The sequence below is a fragment of the Oryx dammah genome, unplaced genomic scaffold, assembly GCF_014754425.2.
Source record: "Oryx dammah isolate SB20612 unplaced genomic scaffold, SCBI_Odam_1.1 HiC_scaffold_5, whole genome shotgun sequence".
Taxonomy (NCBI): Eukaryota; Metazoa; Chordata; class Mammalia; order Artiodactyla; family Bovidae; genus Oryx; species Oryx dammah.
The window spans coordinates 94,568,577-94,587,268 of NW_024070189.1; the positions used below are offsets into that span (position 1 = coordinate 94,568,577).

An 18,692-nucleotide genomic window follows, 5' to 3' on the forward strand; every position below is an offset into this window, starting at 1 on the left:
CTGTAGTGCCCAGACAGGGCTTGAACACCGAGAGGCGGGCCGGGCCTTACCCAATGGCCTGAAGGAGTCGAGGGGAGGCGGGGCTCCTCTTGGCCAATCGGCGGGCGCGCCCTCGTTGCCGCTCTATGCCGCTCCGCCCCGGCTCGCTGGTCCCAGAAGGCGCCGGGTTTCCCAAGATGGCGGCCGACGTGTCCGTTACTCACCGGCCGCCGCTGAGCCCCGAGGCTGGGGCCGAGGTTGAGGCTGGTGATGCCGCGGAGCGCCGGGCGCCTGAAGAAGAACTGCCGCCGCTAGATCCAGAGGAGATCCGGAAACGCCTGGAACACACCGAGCGCCAGTTCCGTAACCGCCGCAAGATACTGATCCGGGGCCTCCCGGGGGACGTGACCAACCAGGTATGGGGGGGGCGCCGTGTGGGAGCGTGGCGGGAAATACCACCGTGCGCGTGCGCGGGGGGAACCGGGCGACACCAACGGTGGCGTGCCCGGGGGTGGGGGTCGTCGGCGGTGAGTCCACGCGGGATCGGGAGAGACCAAAAGCGGGACGTAGGGGGTCGGAGATGGAGGGAGAAACCAACTTTGGACTGAGGGAGGACGTTGCTAGGGGCGACCAGAGGCTTGGAAGGAGCCAAGTGGTTGAAGGGGGCGGAGAATGGAAGGGGCGGGCAGCTTTGGCCATGCTGGGGGGATAGTGAATGAACAGCCAGATTGGGACAGTGGAATCAGGGACGCCAGTTGGTTCCTGCTCTAGCATGGAGTGATGGGATCTCATATCCATAAGCTTCATGATTGACTAGAATGTGCCTTTCCATAGCAAGCGTTTTTGAATTCCTTTTAGGGGTAGATCGGAAGTTAAGGCAGCCCCAGGGGTCCTTTTTCCTCAAAAGCCTCAGGATTAATTTGGAAAAATGGAGTCATCTCCTGTCCCCATGCCACAGACCTGCAGAGAAGGAAGGGGCATTGTTCCATGTAGCCCTCCTTGGCTGATCCTTGGTAATCCAGGGGTGCCCTTCTCTTGGCGCCAAATGGGGCAGGACTTCCCAGTGCTCTTTGGACCCAGGAAGATTGAACCTAGTCTGCCCTGCCCTTTAGCAATGGAATGGGTTCTTTGTCCCTGCTGTGGAGAATCCCTGCTCCCTGGCCCCTCCAGCACACCTGCACTGGCTCTCTCTGCCCATGGGTGGTGGGACCCTAGGAGTGTTGGGAGGGGTGTGACTTGGGGACAGATCTGAGACAGGTGTTTCTAGAGTCAGTCATCCTCCTACTGCCCACCATCTCCCAGCTGGAAACGTTTCTTATCTCCTGCAGGGTGCACAGTGTGTCTGGCACTAAAAGGCCCCAGAGCCTCACCTCCACAGCTGGCTTGCAGGAAGCTGTCAGTAGGAGGGAATGGGGAGGCACGTGAAGTCACACAATGTGGGCTTGTTAAGTACACAGGGTCCCCAGTCAGGTACCCAGGGGTGGCATTCCCACTGCTGTGCCCTGACCAGCTGCTTGACTTTTGACAATTTCCTTCACCTCTCTGAGCCTCCAGTCTCCTCATCTACAAAATGGACTTGTTAATACTCAATTTGCAGGGTTGTTGGAAAGAGTCAGTCTTGCAAACTGAGGTTCAGACGGGTTAAACAACTTCCCTGTGGGCAGAGCTGGGTCTTGAACTCAGACTGACCTGACTCTCTAATAAGAGCTTGTTGCGTTGGTTAAAAGCATGGGTTCTACAGCTGGGCTCTGCCTCCCAGCCCTGCCAGGTATGGCTGCAATGGTCTTGGGCAAGCAACTGCTCTGAAACTGTTTTCTCACTTGTAAAATGGGGCTGGTGATTGACCTGCCTTCATACCTGGTCCATGTGAACGTGCCACTGGGTTGCTCTCTTCATTTCTCCGTGATTCCCTGTTCTTTGGCTTGTCTCCACAGGAGGTGCACGACCTGCTCAGAGACTATGAACTCAAGTACTGCTTTGTGGACAAGTACAAAGGGACAGGTTTGTGGGACCCTGGGGTGGGGTGGGGGGGGTGGCTAGTGGCAGGTGATGACAGTCCCTGAAGCTGGAGAGTCCTGGCCCAGTGTCTCCTGAACATTCAGCAGAGAGAGGGGGTCCATGAACCAGATGGGAGCCAAGGGATTGGAAGGGCACCAGTTATTCTGGAGGACTTGAAGAAGATCAGACAGGCCTGGGGGACTGGCCAGCAGAGGGAATGTTTGGGATGGGGTCCCCAGTACCCAGGTATCTGCTGGGTAGCCTGGAAGAGAAACAGCAAGGATGCCCCATGATGGGCACCCAAGGTGAAGGACAGATTGGGGCAACAGTCTGTCCTGCCCTGGGTCTAGGAGACATGTCTGCCGAAATGACGGCCTCTCTCTGGCCTCTGCCTCCACGATTTCACTCCCCTGCCTGCCTTCCCCTAGGCAGCCAGCTCTGATATGATGCAGATCTGATCAAACCTGGTCCTAATCCTGATCATGCTTCTGTCTCCTCACAACCTGTCTGAGCTCCTCCTGATATTACCTTGCAAAGAGGTACCTCAGCCTTACCATCTCTTCAGGTGCCTAAGGTTCCAGGCTGTTTCCTCTGTTTTTAACGTCTCTTCCATTCAGGGCAGCTCCTCCCAGTGCCCAAGCACACCCCGTACCCCATCATAGCACTGACCACCCTAGGCTGTCACTACTGACCCACTCACCTGCCTCCACGCGGTCGTCATTTCTATGGAAACAGGGACTGGTCTTGGCCCCCAGCATGGAGGATGTCTGTGTCCACCAGGCATTGTGCCAGGTGTTAAACCTGTCAGGGCCGTTGCCTGCAGTCTGTAACATGGACGAGAAGGAGCTGAGGATAGGTGACCCCTAGAGGCCTACCTGGTGGACTAGGGTCGTGGGTAAGATTTTGGGCCCCAGAGGCTGAGAGTCCTGGGTTCTTATCCTGGTCTGTCCTCACTGTTTGGCCACAGGCAAGTGACTTACCCTCCCGAGCTTCAGTTTTCTCACCAGCAAATTGGACATGCCCTGTTGGAGTTGGCTATGAAGCCAAAAGCATTAAAACATCTTAAAAACTGTGGGTGCCTGGGAGGCAGCCTGCCGGGGTTCAAGTCCAGGCTTCTCCATTTGAGCAGGGCACTGCCCTGTGCCCATTTCCTTGCTGGAAAGATAGTGGTTGTGAGGAGGAAGTTATTCCCTTTGACAAAGGAGGAAACAGACTTCAGAGCCACTCAGAGGCTGGCGTTGAAACCCAGGATCCAGGGACCACATGGGTAACCACTACCACATGGCATATCTTATAGAAAAACCCAAACAAACTTTTTGGCCAACACAGTAGTTCTTAGGATGGGGCAGGCCCCCAGTGCATGAGCGTCACCATGGGTTGTAAGGAGCAAGCCTGGAGGAGCCAGGCAACACTGGCTGTTGTTGCTTACAGCTGGCAACTATTCCAATCCGCTGGTGCCCATGATGTCCTGGTGGTTCAGTATTCCTGAGGTCACGTGTGGTTCAGAGGGAGGTGGGTGTGGGTGGGCATGGGGTGGAGGCGCAGGCCCTCGGGGGGGCTCCACTGACCCCATGCTCCCACCTGCCGCAGCCTTTGTGACGCTGCTGAATGGGGAGCAGGCGGAGGCTGCCATCAGCACCTTCCACCAGAGCCGCCTGCGGGAGCGGGAGCTCTCGGTGCAGCTGCAGCCCACGGACGCCCTGCTCTGCGTGGCCAACCTGCCCCCCAGTCTCACACAGCAGCAGTTTGAGGAGCTGGTGCGGCCCTTCGGCAGCCTGGAGCGCTGCTTCCTGGTCTACAGTGAGCGCACTGGTCACTCCAAGGGCTACGGCTTCGCCGAGTACATGAAGAAGGACTCGGCCGCCCGCGCCAAGTCAGACCTGTTGGGCAAGCCCCTGGGCCCACGCACCCTCTACGTGCACTGGACAGATGCTGGGCAGCTGACACCTGCCCTGCTCCACTCCCGCTGCCTCTGTGTTGACCGCCTGCCACCCGGCTTCAGTGATGTAGATGCCCTGCGCCGGGCGCTGTCAGCCGTCCACACTCCCACCTTCTGCCAGGTAAGCCCGGTGCCCGGTGCAGGGACCTGGGGGAGCAGATGCGAAGCCCAGAGCACCTTGGAGGGGCTGTGTGGATCACCTGCTCTCTCCAGTCTTTTGGGTTCCTTTCAGTAAGGCAGCGGTGAGGCCACTTTGAATGGTGTTCTTGTTAGAAAGGCCATGTGGTACAGTGGGTGACCGCCCAGCTAGGAGCCAGATGGCTGGGGTTCAGATCCCTGCGCACCCTCTGGCGACTTGCTTAACCTCCCCCTGAAAAATGCAAACAAGGCTACTTTTGTAAAGTAAAAAAAAAAAAAAAAAAATGCTTTGAGTCACACATGGCCAGATCCCAGCCCTGCCCTGTGGCCCCAGACAGGTCACTCACTCTCTGCGTCTTGGTTTCCTTCCTACCCTTGTAAGTAGAGATTCGGCCCTCATGCAGTGTTTTAGGAAAACAATCCCTGGTTCATTCCGGTCTCACTTGTCAGGCCCTTCTGTAAGGGTGCCTAGCCCTGTGACAGGTGCAGTGGAACGAGAATAGGCCAGGGCCAGCTCTCAGAGAGCCCCCAGGCGCCCAAAGTGGACATGCCTTCAGCACACACTGGGCTTAACTACTCTTTCTCCACCCTACCCATAATGGCCCAGAGGGGCAGGAGTCACCTGTGCTTTCAGGTGGGGACACACCGAGGATAAAGGGGGAGATCGGTTGACACATCCCAGGACAGACAGCCAGGGTGGGCAGAGGCAGCCCAGGAAGCCCAGGCCACCCTGGAGGAGGCTGGGATATGGGCTCAGAGCCCAGGTCTGCTGCTGTGGGTTTTGGTGCCGGGGAACCGGTGTTGGTGGGAACCCCACTCTTGCTTGCTGCTGCTTTTGCAGCACGCCTACTGTGTGCCAGGCCCTGGATGGGACTCAGGACACAGGTGACATATATTTACAGTCAGCAGCCACTGACTAGAGATTGAAGGCGGCAAGGCCGTGACCAGTTACAGGTTCTCTCTCTGGGTGTGGCTATCCCCATCTCAGAACGGATCTGGTCCTCCTTTGTGACTGGTTTATTGTGAATGGTTGCTCACTCATTCCCCCACTTATCTGCTGAATCCCTGGCCGGGAGGTGACCGCCTCCAAGGAGCCCAGTCACACAGGGCATCCTTGTTGAACAGAGCCTGAGCTTGGGAGTTAACCAGGTCAAAGTCTGAGCCTCCATCCCTCTATTTAGGAGCCACACGGCCTCGGTTGCCCTTTGACCCCTTTCTTTATTCATCAGATGAGATGGATGTGATTGTGAGAAGCAGCCCATCCAGGCCTTGGTGCAGGGCCTGGCCGGCAGCAAAGGTGAAGTGTTCACTAGAGGTGGACTGAAGGCCAAACTTGCCCTGCCTGGGCCAGTGGGCGCTAGGCCCCCACCCACGGCCACCCTACCCAGTGGATCCAGCTGATGGTCTCATCTTACAGATGAGGAAACCAGGGGCCATGGATAGGCACTTGCAGTGACCTCCCTAAGCTGGCCAGAAAGAGATGGACTGGGAGTCACGATCAGGCAGCTGACCCAGGGCCCACGCTCTTAACTGGGCACCCCTGCCTCCCATAAGGGAGTTTGCTGCCCATGTCGGGGGCATTTTATTTCCGACACGATCGAGAGGAGAATGTGAAGGAAAGCCCATAGCAGCCTAGTCTGGTTCACTCTGTCATTTATCAACAGGTCAATTTATGTATGTGTGTATATATATATATGGATATATATATGGCTTCCCAGGTGCCTCAGTGGTAAAGAACCTGCATGCCAAGCAAGAGATGCAACTTCCATCCCTGGGTGGAGAAGATCCCCTGGAGAAGGAAATGGCAACTCACTCCTGTATTCTCGTCTGGGAAATCCCATGGACAGAGGAGCCTGATGGGCTATAATCCATAGGGTCGCAAAAGAGTCGGACACTTTAGCAACTAAACAACAAACAAATATACATGTCATTTGTATTTATTCATTAAAAAAAAATTTGTTTTTGGCTGCACAGAACTAGTGAGATCCTAGTTCACTACTGACCAGGGATCAAACCATTGCCCCCCTGTAGTGGAAGTTCAGAGCCCTGACTACCAGGGAAGTCCCTACATATTTTTTTTTTTAATATAAATTTATTTATTTCAATTGGAAGCTAATTACTTTACAGTATTGTATTGGTTTTGCCATATATCAACATGAATCCGCCACGGGTGTACACGTGTTCCCCATCCTGAACCCCCCTCCCCCTTCCCTCCGCATGTCCCTACATATCTTAATTGGTTCATTTTGTTGCAAAGTTGCTTAAAAAACTATGAGTGCTATGTAGTAGTGTTAGTTGCTCACTCAGTCATGTCCGACTCTTTGCGACCCCATGGGCTGTAGCCCGCTAGGCTCCTCTGTCCATGGAATTCTCCAGGCAAGGATACTGGGGAGTAACCATCTTGAGGGGATCTTTCCAACTCAGGGATTGAACTGGAGTCTCCCGAATTGCAGGGAGTTACTTCACCTGCAAAGTGGGTGTGCCAAGACTACCTGTATCCATGGTGCAGTGAAACAGCACCTGTGGCCCCTGGCCCATGGGCGTGTGGGGCCCAGCCAGATGCTCTCGCAGGATCTGCCCACCCTGGGACAGCCCTGGACAAGTGTCTAGCAGCCACAACGCCCTGAAAACCAAGAGTCTTGTTATATGAGCTAAACTGACATGGGGTCATCTGTGACCTTCCTCTTTGCATCTTGCTGCCAAGCTATTCTCAAGCTTGATTTCCAGGGTGCCCCAGAACCCCGTGGAGGTGACTGATACATAACATAGGGTATGTTTGGCTCCCTCTTCTCATCTCCAGAACAGCCTCAATCCTGGAACATAGGGACTTCTTTGGTGGTCCAGTGGTTAAGATGCTGTGCTTCCAGTGCAAGGGGTGTGGGTTTGATCCCTGATCAGGACTAAGATCCCATATGCTGTGCAGCATAGCTAATAAAAAAGGCCTGGAACACATCCTCCCCTAGGATTGAGGGCTGAGGGCCTGAAGTACCAAATGACTGCTGTTAAGGCAGGTGAAGGGGCCTCTGATCACATCTCCATTTCTGCCACACACTGGCTGTGTGACCCCACCCTCCTGGCCAGCACTACCAGCCTTAAACCCGAGCTCAGTGGCCATCTGCCTCACCATCAGACTGTGTGCCCTTCCTAGCTGCACCTGTAGCATCCTCGGCCTGAGGTGTGCAGTCGGGCTGAACTCCAGAGCTACCTGCTTCTACCACCAGCCCGTCCTCTCCAGGCCCTGCAGCATGTACTCCGGAAGCCCAGGCAATGTCCCCAAGAGGCACTGGCACAAGGCCTGGTGGCTCCGACCAGTGGGAAGCCTGGCTCTGCCCTCCTACCAGCAGTGTGACCTTAAACATGCTGACCTCTCTGAGCTTCAGTTGTCCCCTCGGAATAATGGGCAGGATACAGCCTCCCAGGGCTGTTGACAGGTTCAATGAGTTAACACAGGAACTGGGCACCGGGCAGCACAGGGCCCAGAGTCCATTCTCTCTCTGCGGGTTACTGTCATCAGAATCCTCATCTGGTCACGGCTGTCGCTTCAGTTGATCGTGGTCACTGCCACTCTGGTGCTCACGACTGCCTCTCCCCTCCACAGCTGGCATATGGCCAGGACGGGCAGCTGAAGGGCTTCGCTGTGCTGGAGTACGAGACGGCAGAGATGGCAGAGGAGGCCCAGCAGCGGGCAGACGGCCTGGCCCTGGGAGGCAGCCATCTGCGCGTCTCCTTCTGCGCCCCCGGGCCCCCTGGCCGCAGCATGCTGGCCGCTCTCATTGCTGCCCAGGCCACGGTGAGTGCGTGCTGGGGGGGTGGGTGCCCCAGAGGAGGGGCATGGGGGAGCCAAGGAGTTAGGCAGGGCTCTGAACTGCCCCTCTGATCCTCTCTGCAGGCCCTCAATCGGGGCAAAGGGCTCCTGCCAGAGCCCAACATCCTGCAGCTGCTCAACAACCTGGGGCCCTCCGCTTCCCTCCAGCTGCTGCTCAACCCCCTGCTCCACGGCGGTGCGGGTGGCAAGCAGGGTAAGGCGAGGGAGGCCCAGCATTCTCAGAACTGGGCACCTCCCTGGACTCTTGCTGTCTCAGCTCCAAGTGACATGAGCCCACAAAGAGGGTCTGGGATGACGCTCCCCAAGGGAGCTGGTGCCCTGAGTCCCTTGCAAGGGGGCAGGGTCATGGAGGAGGGACTGTCCTTTCCTGGGGGCTGAGGGGGGAGCTTATCACCCAGGCTGTTTCTTGGGGTATGTCAGTTGTCCTCAAGTTCTCAATGGGCCTGCCGCTGTGTTTCCTTGGCAGGTGGGGAGGGTTCCACCCTGGGACCACTTCATTTTCTGGGTCTCCCCCTAGGCCTCCTGGGCGCGCCCCCAGCCATGCCGCTGCTCAACGGGCCTGCCCTGTCCACGGCGCTGCTGCAGCTTGCCCTCCAGACCCAGAGTCAGAAGGTAACCTCAGGCCTGTGAGCCACAGGCTCCCGCCTCACACACATCCCGCGGCCCCTCATGATTCCATTTCCAACACTGCTGCTTCTGCCAACTGGTAACTTACCATCTACCAGCTGTGGGCCCTCGGACTGTGTCCCTGGGGGCCTGGTTTGCAGGTGCTCAGGAAGTGACACAGTGAAAGCCGAGGCCCCACAGGGGAATAGAGGGGCCTCTTGTCCCCACTCCCTCAATACGCACGCGGAAAAACTGACATACCACACACAGGTGGTGCTAGTGGTAAAGAACCCAGCTGCCAATGCAAGAGACTTAAGGGACGCGGGTTCAGTCCCTGGGCGAGGGAGAGCCCCTGGAGGAGGGCACGGCAACCCACTCCAGTATTCTTGCCTGGAGAATCCCATGGACAGAGGAGCCTGGTAGGCTGCAACCCTTAATGTCACAGAGTCAGACAGGGCTGAAACGACAGCACACACACACAGAAACACGCACCACCCTGTCCAGTTTGATTCACTGGGGCTAAGTCAGTGGCTTGGGTGTGTCTGATGGTAACTGACAGGTGAGCTGTGGGCATGAGCTGTTGTGTGAATAAGAATGACTGAATCTACGTGTGGCTGTCACACACTGTATCTCCAATCAGGGTGGTTGTGTGTGTTAGACCCTGTGCGTCTGTGATAATCAGCAAGGGAACTAGGTGTGAACCAGTGGACATCACTGTGTGAACTGCTGACAGTAACTGACTGGGTGACAGGCTTTGACCCGCTGAGCATGGCCTATGTTCCTGGGGTCTCCCCAGCACCTGGGCAGGCCCTGGCATGCAGGAGGCCCCCGGTCACTGTTGGTGAGTGGGTAATGGCCAGGGTGTCACAGACATTGGGAGATGCCCTGTGTGTCTGCCTGTGATTGGCTGTGGGCTGGGCCTGTGACCCCCCGTCTCATCTCCAGCTCACTATCCTCTGACCCTAGAAACCTGGGATCTTGGGAGACTCTCCTTTGGGCACTCTCCAACCCGGGGCCCAGCCAGCCAACCCCCTCCTCGGGGAGCTGTCTGCAGGTAATGCCAATTCCCTCTTCCCCATCTCTCTCGGCTTCATCCCACTTCCCCTTCCCTCTCCTCCCTGGGTGTGGTACATTCCCAGTTGTGCAGCTCTGGGCAAGTGACCTAACCTGTCTGAGTCCCAACCTGTCAGTTGAGCACATGGTGACCGCCTCCTTGGGGAGCCACGGATGTCTTGGGAGTTGATGGACTTCAAGAATGCTGCTCAGTGTCCAAAATAGTGGCCCTGGTCCAAGCAGAGGCTCGCAGGCCCCAGAAGAAGGGGTCCTGTGTGGTTGGGCTGCTGACACCCTTCTTCTTTCTGTAGGAGGGGGCCTGCCCCCTGAGCTGCCACCCCGGCGAGGGAAGCCACCACCCCTGCTGCCACCACTGCTCGGCCCCTCTGGGGGTGACCGGGAACCCATGGGCTTGGGTCCTCCAGCACCCCAGCTTACTCCACCCCCCGCCCCCGTGGGGCTCCGAGGTGCAGGCCTCAGAGGCCTCCAGAAAGACAGCGGGCCTCTGCCAACGCCCCCTGGGGTAAGGCCCCACTTAGTGCCCAGCCATCACCCCAGCCTCCCGCCCTGTGAGCTCCCCACTGCCAGGAGCCCTCATGAATCTAGCCCTCCCACCACAGGTCTCTCTGCTGGGGGAGCCCCCCAAGGACTTCCGGATCCCCCTGAATCCCTACCTGAACCTACACAGCCTGCTCCCAGCCAGCAACCTGGCGGGTAAGGAGGCCCGGGGCTGGGGAGGCGCTGGGAGAAGCCGCCGCCCAGCTGAGGGCCCCCTGCCTCACCCCCCAGCCCCCGGAGGCGGTGGTGGAGGTGGCAGCAGCAGCAAAGCCTTCCAGCTCAAGTCCCGCCTGCTCAGCCCCCTCTCCAGCGCCCGCCTACCCCCCGAACCAGGGCTGCCCGACAGCTATGGCTTCGAATACCCCTCAGTAAGTATATGCGGCCACCCTGGGGGCAGCCCTCCCAAAGGCCCTGTGTCCCGAGAGCACGTCATTCTCCAGTCTGACATCTTTCTAATACTGACTGCTGGGCTGGGCTGAGTGCACGGGAGACAGGAGGGAACATGCCAGGCATGGTCCCTGCGCTCAAGTCTCTTGTCTGTTTGTCTCTGCGCATCATCAAACCCTGCTTCCTATCAGTCAGTCTTTCTCTCCCAAGAGGCCTGTGGCCACATGTCTGCTTCTCCTTAACAGACGAGGGCTCAGCCTCCTCTCTGTCTGTCTGTCCTTCTCACTGCTCCCCTCTGCAGTCCCCATCTCGGTCCCTGGAGAACTGCTCCTTCTACGGTTCTGACTTCTAGGCCAGATGTTGCAGACTGGCCATATGTGTTGTGTTTGGCCCACACTGGATTAAAAAAAAAAAAAAAAAACGAGATAAATGCCAGTGACAAAATACTGAAACCACAAGAGTTCACACCTGGGTGCCCTGCTTCCCTTAAAAGACTCCAAGCTCCTGCCTCACACCTTCACAGCCCTCTGGGTCCAGGTGCAGCCACCCCCTGGGACCAGGCACCACTTCTGTGTCACTGCCCCACCCTGCTTGCTGAGTTTGCCCCAGGCACTAGAGTCTGCCCCTCCTGGAGGAGGCAGACTTCCCCAGGGACAGCTGTGCTGTGGAAATGAATTTAGGTGAGGTTGGTTATAGACACACACACACCCCCGCACTCAACGTGCTTCTCCCACTCTCATTCAGGATGTGGGACCTCGGCGGCTCTTCTCCCACCCACGGGAGCCAACCCTTGGGCCTCATGGACCCAGCCGACACAGAGTAAGAGCCTCCCTGTCCATCCCACCTCCTGGATGTATCAGTTAGCTCATGCTGCATAAGAAGCAGTCCCAGTACTTTGTGACTTAGAACAGGAAATATTTTATTACTCTCACTCTCATCGGGGTGGGGGAGCGGGGGCAGTTATTTGTAGTCACCAGGCAGTTCAGCTGGGTCTTGGGGGTTCGCAGTGGCTTCCTTCATGTATCTGGCAGTCAGTAGGCTGGGGATGCAGCCCCGGCTGCAGTGACTTCCCTGTTCCACTTGGGCCTCATCCTACAGCTAGCCAGCCTGTGCTAATGCATGTGGTAGTGGTCCCGGGGTTCCCCGGAGGAGGAAGGGCCGGCTGGCCCCTCTGCTGGCATTGTCACACACTCTCCTAGGCGCCAGAGCCCAGACTTGTTTGGGGGACCTCCCAAAGTGGGTGGCACGGCAGTGACCTGCCTTACTCAGCCGGCCTCCTTTCTGCAGATGTCCCCCCCACCCGGTGGCTTTGGCGATCGGGGCGGTGGAGGTGGCGCCGGGCCCCTCTCCCACCTCTATGCAGGCTCGCCCACGTCCTGCTTCACCAGCGGCCTGCAGGCTGGCCTCAGGCAGAGCCACCTTAACAAGGTGAGGTGACCCCCACCCCCTACCCGCCCCCCACCCCGCCCACTGAGAACGAGGCCCCGGGGGCCTTCAGTGTCATGGCCAGGGGGGTGGCAGGGGTCAGTTTTGCTCAGGGCTGAGCTAAAACAGGCTGTCCTCCTCAAGCCTTATGTCTTGCATGTAGTACTGCCCAGGCTTCTGGGCCTCTCACTTCCTCCCCCAGCAGCCCAGGGTGTGGGTGATACAGCCCCAACCCACAGATGAAGAAACTGAGGCCCAGAAGGATGACATAATCAGCCCCCAGTCTCAGAGCTCGTAACTGGCAGCGGCAGGATTTGAACATGAAACCCTCACCTCTGCTCCAGGGGCTGCTTCCTCTCCCATCCCACATCTCCCATTTCTCCCAGGTGGTTGGCTCCTCCCCACTGGGCTCCGGAGAAGGGCTCCTGGGCCTTGGCCCTGGGCCCAATGGCCACAGCCACTTGCTGAAGGTACGGGCAGGGGGTGGGGACCCTCAGGGCTGGGGAGTGGTGGCCCCTGGGTGGCCCCTGACCCACCAGCCCTTCCCCTCTGTCTCCAGACCCCACTGGGTGGACAGAAACGCAGCTTCGCCCACCTGCTGCCCTCACCCGAGCCCAGTCCAGAAGGCAGCTATGTGGGCCAGCACTCCCAGGGCCTTGGTGGCCACTACGCAGATTCCTACCTGAAGCGCAAGAGGATTTTCTAAAGGGCCAGTGCTGGAGATGCTCAAAGGCCTGCACCAAATCGCTTTGGGGTTTTCTGGTGTTTTGTTGTTAGTTTTCTTTTCCTTTGGGTAATAGAAAAATCTCTGAAAGACTTTGCTGACCAACCAGCAGGAGCCCAAGGAGTGCGGGGGGCATCTGGGAGCACTCTGCACCTCTGGCCTGCTCCCAGCATGGAAACCCTGCAGCCTTAAGAGGGAGGGGCACCAGCCTGCGCTCTCTCCCCTCCCCCCTGCCACCGTGTCCGCCTGTGTCCGTCTCTCTGGGAGTCCCCTCCTGCCTCGTTGCTCCTGTATCTTGGCCTTTCGAGTGCCTTGGAGGTTTCCCTGACCTCCCGTGAGGATCAGAGACTGTCCCCCCTTTTCTAACTTTGACAATTGACTTCAGTTTCCTTTTCTAATTTTTATTATTTTTAAACAGTCCAGGATGTTCCCTCCCTTCCCCCTCAGCTCTGATTCCTTCAAGGCCCAGCATGTCTGGGCCTCCACTCCATACCTTCCGGTTTAAAATGGCTCAGCCCTTTTTTGTTTCTCCCACACTTGTTGCAGGCATGGCTGTCTCTTGCCCTGGCCTGCCCTATCTGGCTTGTACCCCAGCTCTGGGTCCCCTGCTCCCTACCATAGTCCCCTTGCCTTCTGATGCCTTAAAAGCCAGGCCCCAGACCCCACCGGCGAGAGCCTCTCAGATGCTGAGCTCCGGAAGCTTGACTCAGGACCAAATGGCTCTGGCCTGGGGATCGGGCCCTTCTACCCAAGGTCCCCGATCATGGGGACAGTAGAAGGCCAAAGTTTTGGTCTTGGCAAACCAGTCCCACCAGCCCTCTCTGCCCAGGCCTAGGTGCGGGGTGGGCTTTCTCTGCCAGCTTAACCCAGTTTCCCTGCTGTCCTACTGTCTGTCGGGCATTGTGCATCTCACTGAGCCTCTGTCCTCTCCCCCATGTTGAAGATGAGCCCTGCCTTGTCATCCCCAAGCCAGATCACCCAGAGCTGGCCTCCCTCTGGCCCAGTGCTGGAAAATAAGACAAGGTGCAGATAAACTCTGCCCCTTCCCACCAGCAGGACCTGTTAGCCTGAGGTGACCCTGGGCTGTGACCCTGGCCAGCTGGGCCACCAGATCCCCTCCCCTGACTGGGCATCCACATCCACTCCGGGGGGCTGTCTCCTCCCCAATCTCACACAAACCTTTGCTGAATTAAAGTTTGTAAGTAAATGGTTTTAAAGAAAGCAGACCCGGCTGGTTCTTGGGACAATGTGCCTGGGTGGGAGGTCTGGGATAGCCCTGCAGGTCGTGGCTCATTCGAGCCTGTGCACTGCCCTCCCACTTTGGCAGCCTCCCCTGTACTCGCCTCTTTTCCCGTCCAGCGACGCCCAAAAAAAAAAAGGCGCTTGTATTCGGTTAATTACAGGGCCGTCGCTTCTAAACGCGCCAAGGCGCATGCTTAGTCTCTGGTCACGTGACGCCTGTCATGGCCGCCTCCGTGGCCTGGGGAGGTGTGAATGCTGGGTTCCTGCTGCGGGCTGCCAGGGGTGCCTGGTGGAGCCGACCTGGAGGCTTTTGGGGGTCCGGGGAGGCGGCACCGCCAGCGATAGCCAGGAAATTCCGGGCGACAGGTACCTGGGGAGCCTCGGGTGGGCATCGTTAACCCATCGTACGCCAGCTGTGCCCGGCACGGCAGCTCACCCAACCGTGTTTTCCAGGCTCGCGCCCGGCGGGGGAGGAAGAAGCCGGCGGCCCCGAGCGGCCCGGGGACGTGTGAGTGTGGGAGCCAAGTCCCCCGTTAATAATAGCACGGGGTTCCTCCGGCCCCCACGTTGCCGTACAGCCTCATCCCTGTGTCCCCCCTTCTGCATCACCCTATTTCCACGTCCCGTCAAACCCCAAACATGAGTTCCTAAGCCTATATTCCACCTGGCCCCTGCGCCCATCATCCAGTTGAGGCATCTGCACTCTCATCTGTCCCCAGGGTGAACGTGGTGTTCGTGGACCGGTCAGGCCAACGGATTCCGGTGAGCGGCAGAGTCGGGGACAATGTTCTCCACCTGGCCCAGCGCCATGGGTTGGATCTGGAAGGTGGGAGCCGGGCATAGGGAATTGGAGATATCTTTATTCATTCGTTTAAAAAACCCACAAGTCAGATAGGGTTCTCCACTACTTAATCTTGCACGGCTTCCCACCCAACATGGTTAACTTCAGACTCCTCACCAGGATCTCATCCCCTGCTCTCTTAATCTTTATTCATTCAGCAGTTATTTATTGAGCATTTAGTAGAGGTTCCTAAAACTCCTGCCTGCCAGGAGCTTGTATTTTCTTCCTTTTTCCTTCCTCTCTTCTAGCCACACTGACTTGCTTACTGTTCCTCAAATAGCCAACTTCATGCCTGCCTCAGGGCCTTCGCATTTGGTGTTCCATCGAAAGTGCTTTCCCACCAGACCTTCTGGCTCATCATCCTTCAGGTCTTGATGTAAATGTCATCTTCCTGACAATGGTATCCCTCTCGGCCCAGCTGCAGTCCCCATGCCCCAATAAGTCTATTCTTATCAGTGTGCTGTGTTGTCTGCATAGCACTTCTCATTGTTTTGTTTCCTTCTTTGTTGTTTCTCCCCAAAATGAAATCAGAAACCGTGTTTGCCTGTTCACACTTATCTGTTGCCTGTCATGGTATTTAGATGTAACAGGTATTAAATCAGTATTTGTTAAAGGAAGGATAATAATAGCAGACGTTACTTTAAGCCCCTTACCACATTTTGACTGATTGAATCTATTTCATGACAACATTATGCAATAGGAGAGAATGTTATCCTGTTTTATAGGTGAGGAAACTGAGCCCCAGGTTGAGCAGACCTGGTCCAAGGTCAAGTAAGTGGCAAAACTAGGTTCAAACCCAGCCTGTCTTAGCCACTAATCTGTGCTACTCTTCTGTGAATATTGAACACATACTGTGTGCCAGGTAGCAATGTAAAAAAGCAGATAAGGCCCTTGTCATTTCACACCAGTTTCAGCCTAATAGGGACAATAATCCCATGCATAAACATGTAATTATATCATGAGCAACTAGGAGAGTGGTCTTTTAAAAAGTATACAGTGTTGGGTGTATGTATATATGTGTGGCATGAGTACATGCTCAGTTGTGTTGGACTCTTTGCAACCCCATGGACTCCTCTATCCATTGAATTTTGCAGGCAAGAATACTGGAGTGGGTTGCCATTTCCTACTCCAGAGGATTTTCCTGACCCAGGGACCAAACCCACGTCTCTTGCATCTCCTGCATTGGCAGGCGGATTCTTTACCACTGCACCACCTGAGAAGCCCCGGTGTATATAATAAGGAGCTGATTTAATCATTAGACAATGGTTGGGGGAGGGGGATGAATTGGGGGCAGTCCTGGCAGACCTACCTTAAGTTCTGTTCTGGAATCCAGTGGCTGGCAGTTCATGACAAAGATTAGAATATGGGTTTTTGAAGCATGTGGCCTGTGTTCAGATTTTTCTGTTGCCAACTGTGACCCTGAGCAAGTTACTTACCATCTTTCAGCCTCCTCATCTATAAAGTAGGATAATTTAGTTCCTATCTCACCGGGTTGCTGTGAGGATTAAGCAGATTTCATGTGTACGGTGTGTAATACCTGGCACGTGGTTGGTGTGCAGTGAGTAGTTGGAATGATTGTATTAGGTTTATCTCTGTCTCATGTGGTAAGTATGTTAACGAGCTGGGAGAGAGGGCTGAGAAAGACACCTGGGGATGACTTGAGTTTTGAGGCCCAGACTGTTTCTTCTCCAGACAGGGAAGGTGGGAAACTTAGTCACTGCAGCCCACGGGGGAGGGTCTGCTGGGTCAGAAAGCTGTGTTGCAGCTCCACCCTCATGGTCCGACCTGTCTGGAAGAGGAAGGAGAATTCTGTCCCGTTTACTTAGAACAAGTATCTCTCGAGGCATCTACAACCTCCCAGGCTCAGTGCTGAATGCAGAGAAAAGAGGCAGGTTGACAGAGCACAGGAAAACCCAGAAATGATGGTGGTAACTTCAGATTGGGATAAATGCTGTCCAGATATTTTTAAAGAGATAACAAGAGTTGGGGGGAGGACAAGAAATAGGAGATGGGAACTTGGAGGACAACTGAGTAGTGCCCCAAGACAAAAAGGACCTAGCTATGGAAAGACTGGAGAGAAGAGCATCCCAGATCAAGAGTATGCCAAGTGCAAAGGTCCTGTGGTAGGGGCTGAGCTTGGCATGGAGGAATTGAGCGAGGGGGCTGGGGTGGCTGAAGTAGGTGAGTGCAGTGAGGTGGGAGAATCTCAAGGACTGAGGTAACGAGTTTGGATTTTATTCTAGCTATGAAAACCCTTTGGAAGAGGACATTATCTGGAAGCACAGTGCCCAGGGCTCAATCAGAAGCTTGGGAGTGTGTCCGGGGGAAGCAGGAAACCCTCGACTCTGTACCTTTCACCCCTTTATTTCCTGACCCCTTCTCCTGCTGCAGCACTAGATGCTGAGTGAGTCAGTCCCTCCTTCAGGAGCATCAGGGCAGCCCAGCAAAGTGGCAGGGTCACAGCAAGGGTTCACAGACTACAGGGAACCTGTCTGGCCTGTCCCCTCTCAGCTACACTGAAGTCCAGTCCACTCTCGTTAATGGGGCCAGGTACCCAGCCTGGTCATCAGCCTGCTGGAGAGTTTGGGGGAAATCCTGAAGTCCATTTGCAAAACCTGTGTGCAGATCAGCAACAGCCAGCCAAGTCAGTGACAGGGTGGAGGATGCACAGAGTGGGCCTGCAGGCCTGGGAGGAAGAAATGAGAGTTACATGGTGAAACAGAGATTCACCGGATTCCTCCGTAGTCCAGTTGTTTTCATTGCCATAGACCTGGGTTTGATCACTGATCGGGAACTAAGATCCCACAAGCCTCAGGGTGTAGCTCCCTACCCCACCCCCCAAAAAATAAGAAACAAAGGGATTTTTTTTTTAAGCCCTTCTCTGAATGGCGCTTGCCCAAGAACGGTCCCTCACCAACCGTCCCTCACTTGCCGCCCCCAGGGGCCTGCGAAGCTTCCTTGGCGTGCTCCACCTGCCACGTGTATGTGAGTGAAGACCACCTGGACCTTCTGCCGCCTCCTGATGAGAGGTGAGCAGGGTGGCCCCTCCCAGCTCTGAGCTGCAAGGCTTGGTTGCTGAGCCTCGGCATTCCGGGATCCACCCAGGCCATAGCAGAGGGCAGCCCCAGCTTTTCTCTCCCCTGCCGCTGCTGGCGGGAGAGCTTCCCTTCTGGCCCCTACCCCTGGATCCATTAACAACTACTGCCGCCTTTTACTCCAGGGAGGACGACATGCTGGATATGGCCCCTCTCCTCCAAGAGAACTCCCGGCTGGGCTGCCAGATCGTGCTGACTCCTGAGCTGGAAGGGGCCGAATTCACCCTGCCTAAGATCACCAGGAACTTCTATGTGGATGGCCACGTCCCCAAGCCCCACTGACGGGCAGCTGGACGGTCACAGACACTGACGGCCCCAGGGCCAGGACTGGAAGAACACAGCCAAGATGCCAGCCCAGCCCAGAGCGCGGACAGATCGGAGAAAGATGGCGGAAGCACCCAGAAACTCAAAACCCTTGCTTCAGAGAGATCCCATGTCCCAGCTCTGGTGGGGCCAGGGCCCCTAATGGGGCCGCCTCAACCAAGCTCCTGAGAACGGGGGTGTGGATAGGGGTGGAATCTAATTGGAGCGATAATAAAACTGTCTCACAGATATCTGGCGTCTTGAGCGTCCTTGGGGTTGGTGGGGGTGGGTGCAGGCTCTGGGATCTACAGCTGCATCTTCGAGACCTCCCCAGCTTTCCCCTACCACGGCGGTGATGGGCCAGCGGGAAACTGAGGCAGAGAGGTCTGAAGGAGAGGTTCTGTGAGCCAGAGGATCAGCATGGCAAGGCCCCGCCCCGCCGTCGCGGAGGGATTTGGAGGGCCCCAAGACGCCCTTGGCCACAAGGGGTAATCACGTAGTCTGAGCAGAGTCGGAAGGGAGAGAGGGACCCAGGCGGGCCTGAGGGTGGAGTCTCGGAAGCCCGTGCCCAACATCGC

At 56.5% G+C, this 18,692-nt stretch overlaps 2 protein-coding genes across 3 annotated transcripts; both read left to right on the forward strand.

Moving 5' to 3' along the window:
• The first annotated feature begins 116 nt into the window (after positions 1 to 116).
• RAVER1 (ribonucleoprotein, PTB binding 1) lies at positions 117 to 15,324 on the forward strand. 2 transcript variants are annotated; one of them, XM_040240738.1, is made up of 17 exons: positions 117 to 395; positions 1,914 to 1,980; positions 3,568 to 4,037; positions 7,653 to 7,844; positions 7,944 to 8,073; positions 8,398 to 8,492; positions 9,453 to 9,540; positions 9,851 to 10,062; positions 10,160 to 10,253; positions 10,329 to 10,465; positions 11,229 to 11,303; positions 11,772 to 11,912; positions 12,296 to 12,379; positions 12,469 to 14,241; positions 14,329 to 14,383; positions 14,595 to 14,701; positions 14,965 to 15,324. In XM_040240738.1, exons 1-14 carry the CDS (start codon positions 126 to 128, stop codon positions 12,613 to 12,615), a joined length of 2,202 nt encoding a protein of 733 aa, XP_040096672.1. In that variant the 5' UTR covers positions 117 to 125; the 3' UTR covers positions 12,616 to 14,241; positions 14,329 to 14,383; positions 14,595 to 14,701; positions 14,965 to 15,324. The 2 variants fall into 2 exon arrangements, with proteins under 2 accessions (XP_040096672.1, XP_040096671.1); XM_040240737.1 differs by having other exon boundaries at positions 10,160 to 10,465.
• On the forward strand, positions 13,991 to 18,365 carry FDX2 (ferredoxin 2). The gene is made up of 5 exons (XM_040240740.1): positions 13,991 to 14,241; positions 14,329 to 14,383; positions 14,595 to 14,701; positions 17,658 to 17,745; positions 17,937 to 18,365. Exons 1-5 carry the CDS (start codon positions 14,097 to 14,099, stop codon positions 18,091 to 18,093), a joined length of 552 nt encoding a protein of 183 aa, XP_040096674.1. The 5' UTR covers positions 13,991 to 14,096; the 3' UTR covers positions 18,094 to 18,365.
• The last annotated feature ends 327 nt before the right edge of the window (positions 18,366 to 18,692 follow it).

What these genes read in the sequence shown, in the direction of transcription:
- RAVER1 (XM_040240737.1), top strand. Translation starts at nt 126, where the DNA reads ATGCCGCTCCGCCCCGGCTCGCTGGTCCCAGAAGGCGCCGGGTTTCCC. An exon ending in CGGTGCGGGTGGCAAGCAGG is followed by an intron (nt 8,074 to 8,397) that starts GTAAGGCGAGGG and finishes GTCTCCCCCTAG; the next exon opens with GCCTCCTGGGCGCGCCCCCA. An exon ending in CTCTGCCAACGCCCCCTGGG is followed by an intron (nt 10,063 to 10,159) that starts GTAAGGCCCCAC and finishes CTCCCACCACAG; the next exon opens with GTCTCTCTGCTGGGGGAGCC.
- FDX2 (XM_040240740.1), top strand. Translation starts at nt 14,097, where the DNA reads ATGGCCGCCTCCGTGGCCTGGGGAGGTGTGAATGCTGGGTTCCTGCTG. An exon ending in CCCGAGCGGCCCGGGGACGT is followed by an intron (nt 14,384 to 14,594) that starts GTGAGTGTGGGA and finishes ATCTGTCCCCAG; the next exon opens with GGTGAACGTGGTGTTCGTGG. An exon ending in CCATGGGTTGGATCTGGAAG is followed by an intron (nt 14,702 to 17,657) that starts GTGGGAGCCGGG and finishes TGCCGCCCCCAG; the next exon opens with GGGCCTGCGAAGCTTCCTTG.